Source organism: Dromaius novaehollandiae, unplaced genomic scaffold (genome assembly GCF_036370855.1).
Source record: "Dromaius novaehollandiae isolate bDroNov1 unplaced genomic scaffold, bDroNov1.hap1 HAP1_SCAFFOLD_27, whole genome shotgun sequence".
NCBI lineage: Eukaryota > Metazoa > Chordata > Aves > Casuariiformes > Dromaiidae > Dromaius > Dromaius novaehollandiae.
This window is the reverse complement of record NW_026991415.1, coordinates 3,535,944-3,544,688: the sequence shown is the minus strand read 5'-3', so window position 1 is coordinate 3,544,688 and position 8,745 is coordinate 3,535,944. Positions and strand designations below refer to the sequence as shown.

Sequence of the window (8,745 nt, the reverse complement as noted above, 5' to 3'; positions counted from 1 at the left end):
CCAAGCAGCTTTTCATCCATCCAATTGTCTAGTTTTCTAGCCTATAAAGTTTTAATGTGCATGCAAGAATATTGAGGGAGACAATGTCAAACACCTTGCTGAAGTCTGGGTAAAAGACATTGACTCTTCTCCATCCACAGATGCAGTTATTTATTCATAGCAGGCAATCAGGTTGGTGTGGCACAATCTTCCCTGGGTAAATCCATGCTACGTGTTCCCAGGCACCTTCTTCTCCTTCATGTGCCCAGAAATGTGATCTGAGAGGATTCATTCCATGACTCACTCCTCACCAAAGTGAGGCTGCACTGCCTGCAGCTCCCCAGGTTGTCCTTGTGGCTGTTTTTGAAGATGGATGCAACATTTGCCTTTCTCCAGTCATTGGGACTTCACCCCATCTCCACAACCTTGCAAAGATGGTAGCGAGTGGCCTTGCAGTGACAGCAGTCAGCTCTCACTGCATCCTCGTATGCAGCCCATCTGACCCCACTGACTGGTGTAGTTTGAGTTCTCACAAGGAATCCCTCACTAACCTCATCCACCATTGGCTGCTTTTCTCCTCTGGAGTCCTGACTCAAGGCACAACAGCCCAGGAGACCTTGCCTGTGGAAACAGAAGCTAACAAGGGCTTGAGTCCCACAGACCTATCTGCATCTGCTGCTACAAGATTCCCTGTCCCATTCAGCAGTGAGGCCACATTTTCCTTCTTGTTCTTTCATTCTTACTGGAGCAATAGCAGCTCATCTGCATGCCCTTGACATCCCCTGCAAGGGTCAATCGTAGGGGAGCTTTTTCTTCCCTAACACCAAGCCTATGATGCTGGACAACATTTCTAAATTCCTCCTTTGCCTCAGGCTTCTTTGCCCTGCTGTATGCTTCCCTATTACCCTGGAGCTAAGATGTGAGTTCCCTGTAGAGTCAAGTTGGTCCCTGAGGTGTCTGCTAGTTTTAGTGAGTATCGGGATGGCCCATCCTTGTGCTTGGCAGGTCTGTCCTTAAAGACCTGCTTGCTTTGCTGATCTCCTGGGCCCTTGAGAGCTGCCTCCCCTGGGATCCCCCACCAGTTGTGGTGAACATTTCCCAGGAGGGCGGAGCACAAGGGACAGAGACATTTGTATCTTCAGCTGGGCCTCTGCTCCTGAGTGGGGCCAGGCTCCTGGGATGGAGGGAGCTCATGGCAACCTGGCAGCACTGCCCAGACACAGCTGTGTGCAGGAGCAGCTCCTCTGCAAAGAGCAGCAGGGCTGTGGGTGCTGCCTGCTGCTGCTGACATGAGATGAGAGAAGGCAGAGAAAATTGCAAGGCAGTGTGGAGTGGGAGGACAGAGGAGAGCTCGTTCTGGGAGAAATCTTCACAGCCCTTGACACAGTAAGTCTCTGGCTGCAGGGCAATGCTCCCGATTTTCCTGGAGGGGTCTTCTGAACCCAGCCCATACCATGGCTGAGAGGATTTTTAATGCTCTCTCTCCTGGATTATCCAGGGCGTAGCAGGAGGAGGAGGTGCTTCAGAGCAGGGACAGGGCATCCTGCTCCTTTCTCCCAGGGATGGATGCAGGGGTGTGAAGCTGGGGTGTGCACACAGGTCTACCCAGGTTCGTGAGTCAGAGCATTATCCCTGTGCCGCATGGTGCTATGTGCCTGGGGCAGTGACTCTGCTGCCTGTGAGGGTCAGTGCTGTGGGGAGAAGTTCTGCATGACAGGATTGAGCCCCGGCCAGGCAGGTTCCTTCTCCCATCAAGAGGGTGCCGTGTGGGTCAAGGCTGCTTACAGCTCTAGCTCATGCACACGACATGTCCAAGGGGTCCTTTCAAGAGGAAGATCAAGAGAAGGGCTACTCCCAAGGGAAGGAGCTCTCCTTCTGGTGTTGGTGCTTTTGGTTTTCTCCCTAATTTTGGCAGGGAGAAAAAAGGAGAGTTTTCTGTTTTGGCAAGGAAGTGGGACTCACACACCTCCCCTCTCAGAGATCAGGAGGTCTGGGAGAAAGCTCAGCAAACCCCTTCAGCCCCACCTCCACCTACAGACAGCATCAGCATCAGCATCAGCTGTGTGGTCTCCCTTGGGTTTATGGTACCTGCTCCTTACGAACTGCAGGCACAGAGATGCCTCTGGACAGTGCACTGTCCCGGGAGGTTTCTGTCGGGCAGATCTGAGCACACAAAAGGTGTGATGCGGTCTGTGAGCACTGCCTGGGAAAAGATGCTGGGAAACAGAAAGGTCCCAGCAGGGACTGCTCCAGGCAGCAGAGACAGGCAAGGAAGGAGAGAGAACTGCTAACAGAATCATCGTGGGAGGATGGATTTGGGCAAGTCATGGTCAGTCCCTCCAATGCAAACACATTGCCCTGAGGAAGCCCCCCACGTCTCTGCTTGCACCCAGCAGAGCCTCTGCCCTGACAGCCGTGGAGTCCAGGCCATGAGCTGCCTCCTCTGCAGCCAGACCTCCAGCAGAAGAGAGGGGCATCTCTCCTGCCAGGGGCCCATTTAGTGCTGCCCGACAAAGGGGCTGAGAGTTGCTGCCCTGCAATGTCACCATCTGCCAGGTGGCATGCCCAGCAGGGTTAGGTGAAGGCTTTCCCAAGTGTCCCTCTGTCTCTCTCCTTGCCTCCCTTGGAAGCAGGATCATGGTGTTGCTCCTTGTTTCCTCTGCTGTCCATGCTGCCCCTGTTCTTCTCTCAGGTGCTCCGGGGTGGATGGGTTTTCAGCTGCAGTTCAGACACCACCACTGCGAGTTGGGCAGCAGAGGGGTCTGCATGGAAGTGAGGGGTCCACAGCCCCCTCCTAAGCAGTGCAGCTCCAGGAAATGCCGTCTGTGGGGTTGGGAAATGAGCTGATCCTCCCTTAAGGAGAGCCCATCTTCAGTCCTGCTGGTCCTTTGACTGTTTCCCTGTGGTGTCCTGCCAGGCTGCGAGCGGCCCCCCAGAAAGGCACTGCTGTCTCATAGCATAGCTGTGATACCTGAGAGGCTGTGAAGACAGTACAGAGATGCAGAGAGCATGGAGATGATGGTGGGAGGCTGTATATGGGCATCTGAAAAGAGCCCAGTGTGTCCTTGGCTAGAAGGGGAGTGTGGAGACCTCCCTCTGGTGCCTGGAGAAAGGGAGAGAAATTTGGAGATTGCACTTTGAAAGTGGAGTCCTCTGTTCTCAGCAGTGGCTGGTTTCCTTTTAGGGCAACATATAAGTGCGATCATCCACCAGATCAACGAGGGGAGCACAGGACAGTTGGGAACAAGACTAATAGACAGACGAGATGTCCTCACGCTGCAACAAGGGACAGTGAATCCATTTTTCTCAGGACTCACAGTAGAAATGCCAAGGATTTCTGCCTTTGAGGAACACTGCCCAGGGGTGACAAGGACATCTCAGAGAAAAGAAAAAATCCCTAAAGCTCTGTTCCTCAAACCTCATTCTTTAGAATGGGGAGTGAAGACACTGAAAAGCCCTTCTACGAGTGACGAGTGTATTTCAGCTGACGGAAATGGTGAGTATCAGAGCTAGTCACCCCTATTCCACTGTTCCCACTGCTGCACAGCAGGACGGACTCCTCTGGAGCCCACGGGTAGAAGCCTCTGCTCCTCACAGCAGCACATTCAGCCACTGCAAAGTGGAACTGAAGCAAGGGAGCTGCACAAAGATCCTCTAGGAAAGAGAGATGTAATGTGGGCAGTTGTATGAGAATTGCAACATTTGGGGGATTTTTTGCTTGAAGATTCTGTCCTAATTTCTCAATGTCTTTTCTCCTTTGGACAGTTCCCCCATGCCTGGCGATAGCCAAATGTGCAACGGCAGCTCCCTCAATGACTTCGTCCTCCAGGCATTCGCTGACACACGGGAGCTGCAGCTCTTGCACTTCTCACTCTTCCTGGGCATCTACCTGGCTGCCCTCCTGAGCAATGGCCTCATCATCACAGCTGTAGCCTGCGACCACCACCTCCACACCCCCATGTACTTCTTCCTCCTCAACCTCTCCATCCTCGACCTTGGCTCCATCTCCACCACTGTCCCCAAATCCATGGCCAATTCCCTCAGGGACACCAGGGCCATTTCCTACTCAGCATGTGCTGCCCAGCTCTTCCTTGTTGCGTTCTTGTTCGCAGCCGAGTATTCTCTTCTCACAGTTATGGCCTATGACCGCTACGTTGCCATCTGCAAACCCCTGCACTATGGGACCCTCATGGGCAACAGAGCTTGTGTCAAAATGGCAGCAGCTGCCTGGGGCAGTAGTTTTCTCCATGGTGTTCTGCACACTGGGAACACATTTTCAATACCACTCTGCCAAGGCAACACAGTGGACCAGTTCTTCTGTGAAATCCCCCAGATCCTTAAGCTCTCCTGCTCAGACTCCTACATAAGGGAAGCTGGGGTTATTGTGGTTAGTGCGTGTTTAGTGTTTGGGTGTTTCATTTTCATTGTGATGTCCTACGTGCAGATCTTCACTGCTGTGCTGAGGATCCCCTCTGAGCAGGGCCAGCACAAAGCCTTTTCCATGTGCCTCCCACACCTGGCCGTGGTCTCCCTGTTTGTCAGCACCTCATTTTTTGCCTACCTGAAGCCCCCCTCCATCTCCTCCCCATCTCTGGATCTGGTGCTGGCTGTTCTGTATTCAGTGGTGCCTCCAACTCTGAACCCCCTCATCTACAGCATGAGGAACAAGGAGCTCAAGAATGCCCTGAGGAAAGTGATTTCATGGACATTTTTCAGTAGTGGTAACATTGCCATTGCTCTACACAAATGACTCCCGCTCTATCCCATACCAGAACTAAGCATTGTTTGTTCACTTTTTATTATTACTATTTTTACTATTATTAGTAGTAGTTGTAATCATGTTGCTACACAAATGCTTGGATTCATTCCACCTTTACTGAGACTGATCTGTCTCACCTGATGCCCACATTACATTGTGTCTAACACTGTTGCAGAGCTGACTCCCTCAGAGTATCTCTGCAATAAAGTAGGTTCTTCCTAGTGCAGTGCTTGAAGGCTGGCTCTTCTTCCAAAGCTGGTGTCAAGAATAGGCCCAAGGAATTGTACCCTAGAAGGGCATACTGCATAGGGTTGTCCATGGTTCAGGAGCAAAAAGCTCATAATCATGCAATGATCTCTTAGAGACCAAGGGCTGGGTTTAGGACTCCCCCATGGGTGTCCAGTGACAGTGGAGGGAATGAATGGTCCTGGATTTGCATACCCAGAGCTGTGCCACATGTTAGGGCCCAGTGTCAGATGCCTGTCCTTCTGGAGGGGAAGCTGAAGCTGCCAGGAGAGCACAGGAGATCTCCTGGGACAGCGTGTGCCTCGTGCAGGCAGTGAGGGGAACCTCACAAAGGAAGAGCTCCTCCAACATGGAGTCACCTAAATATAAAGTGCTAAACCCAGGTACCATCCCTCCTGACGGGTGGCACCAAAAAGAAGGCTGGGACCCTTTGTCAGAGCTTGCGTTGAAGGAAGCCAGACCCAGGAGCTACATCAGTTTGCTGCTGTCCCCACATGTCCTTGCGACAATCTCGCCCACCCTGTGTGCTGGTCCTTACCCCAGAAGTCACACCCAGGCAAGGCTCCATGCCTAGCTGGAGGATTGGACACCCTGCTGTGACCCCTGGGAGGATGAGCCCTCTCCTGGGTCCTCTGCAGCGCTGGCAGGGAGCATGCAGAGGAGATCCTGAGGCCGTCTACTGGGCCTGTAGACCATCCTCATCTTGTGGGGGGCCTCAAACAGGGTCTGTCGGACCAAAGATCCAGCCCAGCTTGCTCTTGCATGAACAGAGAGGATAAGCTGCCCCAGGAAACTCCTCCCACACCCAGCCCCTTGTACCAGCCATTTCCAGCACTGGCCATTCCCCACTGTAGTGAGAACACCTGTGGAAGACCTGGCGAGGAGTCAGGGACTGGCAGAGTATGTGGCAGCAGGCCCAGCATGTGAAACTACACACTGATCAAATTCCCATCAAGGCCAGGCATGCATATTCCCTTTTGTCAACAATGTCTTGCTGCTTCCCAGATAGTAGCTTCTCTACATTAGCACAGCTGAGATAAGGAAATAGTTCTAGTACAGTTAAGGGCCCTTAGGATACAACGAGTCAAGCCCCGCCTGGGCGTCTGAACCGTGAGTCCCACCTGGGCATCCAATTCGTGTGTCTGACCCATGCCTCCAGCAGCCTCCCATCAGCAACCTCTTCACACATTTCCCAGGGCTCCCTATGCAGTCCATAGTGTAAGGCCTTTATTAAATCTATCCTGTTTAACCCCTTATGAACCTTGACTGTCTCTCTCTGCTGGTGTGCGACCTTCTCTTGTGAACCTTGCGGTCACATTTGGTGTAGTCGGCGGGATGCTGGTGTGGAGATGCCTCTTTGGGGGTGAAAGGACAAGGGGGAGGTGGGGAGCCACGTTCCTGGGTGACCGCTGTGTGTTGGTGGGTACCCATGGCTTGCAAGCTGGTGGAGTGGGTTGCCCCACTGCATGGCCAGAACTAGTGCCTGAGCCGGAGGTATCCCGAGAGTGGCTCCTGGAACTGGTTTCCAAGCTCTGCCTGGAAAAAGCAGGGCTGGCGGTGCAAAAGGCAGCATGGGATCTGGGGTGGATCCTCCTGACTGCTCTCCGCACCCTGGACAAGGCATTACTGATGCAGCACCAGGGAAATGGGCAGCTGGAAAGCAATATCAAAGCCACTAAGGAGGCTCACCAGCCTACCCAGGAGGTTGCAACTGCAGCCACGGATGGAGCTGAGAAGCTGCAGCACCAACATGCTCTTTTGGTCGCCTGCATTGCAAATTGCCAGTGGCGACAGGGGGGACTGATGAGATGTCTATCCCCTGGAGGTGTGGGCACTGGTGCAAAAAGTGTGTTGGGATCCAGAAACTTGGAATGGGAATGTCTGCGACCCTGACGAGGCCCCCAGCTCAGAATCAGACAGAGCAGGAGGGGGACACAGCTGCCCAGCCGGTGGTGGAGCAGCTACTTACCAGACCGAATGCAGCCAATCTGCAAGGGACCAGAACTACTCATGAATTTAAAGCATCAGAACAGCAGGATGTGCAGGGTGCTGCAGGCAGCCGCCCTGTGAAGGGTTGTTAGAGTGGCTATTCAGGCTGTGGGACAATGGGGCAGAGGCAGTTTATTTTGCTAGAGAGGAGCTTGGTAGGATGGGGGCTCTGCCCCAGGATCCCAGGAGAGCACAAAGGGGATCCATGACACCCACTGCCCCACCAGCAGCGTGCATGGAGGGGGAGCTGCCAGTGGCACAAACAGGGGTCAGGCAGTGTTGCCCCCGTTGCACCCGCTTAGCTCCACAGCGGTTGTGGACCAATAAGAGATATATCTGCAGAGGACAAAAGCCTGGGGAGGTGTGGCAAACTGATCATATCGCACCCTTACCGGAGAGCCAGTGGCGCAGATATGTCCTGGCTGCTCTAGACACCTGCTCTGGTCTATTGTACACCCACTCCTGTGCTGCATCTCCCCAGGCTCACACCATTCAGGCATTAGAAGACTTGATTGGGTTATATGGTTCCCCAGTGGAAATCCAAAGTCATCAGGGCACTTATTTTACAGGGAATGATGTTCAGAACTGGGCTGGAGAGCAGGGAATAGCCTGGACATATCATGTACCCTGCCATCTGCAAAGGGCAGGACTGACAGAGCAAATGAACAGGCTGATCAAAGAGCAGCTGTGCAAATTGTCCTCTGCTGGTACCCTCACAGTTTGGAGAAAACACATTCGTCAGGCATCTGCCTGCCTCATTGACCACCCACCATGTGGCTCTACCCCGTATGCTCGTTTCCAAGGGGAATCCATGGAGCGGCCACGTGTGCTTAGAGTGCAAGGGCTGCACCCCCAAGCCTGCCTCCCCATGCGAGCCAAGCCCGGGAGTGCAGGGTTGGGTCTGCGATTGTCACACAAATAAATGACCCTGGAACTGGAGAGCCGCCATCTTGTGAGTATGCGGTTGGTGGTCACCATACCTCAGGAGCATTATGGTCGCTTGGTGCCCAGCAATAGTTTTGCTCTCCAGGATGGGGGTGGACATCGTTGCAGGGGTCATTGCCTTGAACTATGCTGAGGAGGTGAGAGTTGCACTCTGTTACACCAGTTCCCAACCCCTGCGATGTACACAGGGAGACCTAAGTAGCCCAGCTGATGTCTGAGTGGAGAGGGGTCCCCACTAGCCAGGCAGGAGATTCCTTGCAGACCACTCAGCATCCAGGTGGTGTTGGGTATACAGGGTGCACGACTTGACTTGGTGTCATTGACTTGAACTGTCCTTGAGGAGGTGAGAATTGCAATCCACTACACCAGATCCCAGCCTTTGCGATGTGCACAGGGAGACCCAACAGCCCAACTGATATCTGAGCAGATAGGGGTCCCCACTGTCCAGGCAGGAGATTCTTGCAGCCAGCTCAGCATCCAGGTGGTGTTGGCTATACAGGGTGCATGATCCGACTAAATCCAAACAGTTGGAGGGGGAGATCATTGCTGATGGGCCAGGAGGCACCCACCCGATGCTAATCAAAGGGGAAAGTGCCCCAGTCCATGTTCCCTCCAGGAGACTCTTGCCCAGAGAACTGAGACCTGATGACTATGCTGAATGGAGCCACAACATTGCTGCTCTCCATCTAACCCTGTACTCTGGCAGCAGTTGGGACACTGACAAACCTGCAGTAAGCACATCAAACTCAACACTGAGAAGATAATGAGCCTACTCCAAGGACCATGTGATGTAAAATCTGAAGAATCAGTGTGGGACAACCCCTGGC

The 8,745-nt window shown here is 53.4% G+C and overlaps 1 protein-coding gene across 1 annotated transcript; it reads left to right on the top strand.

The window, feature by feature from the left end:
* Positions 1 to 1,786: 1,786 nt before the first annotated feature.
* Positions 1,787 to 4,612, top strand: LOC135326314 (olfactory receptor 14A16-like; the record flags this gene model as incomplete). Its single annotated transcript, XM_064504195.1, has 2 exons — positions 1,787 to 1,859; positions 4,092 to 4,612. Coding segments are annotated over exons 1-2 (594 nt in total), but the record flags the coding sequence as incomplete, so codon positions are not given.
* Between the last annotated feature and the right edge of the window lie 4,133 nt (positions 4,613 to 8,745).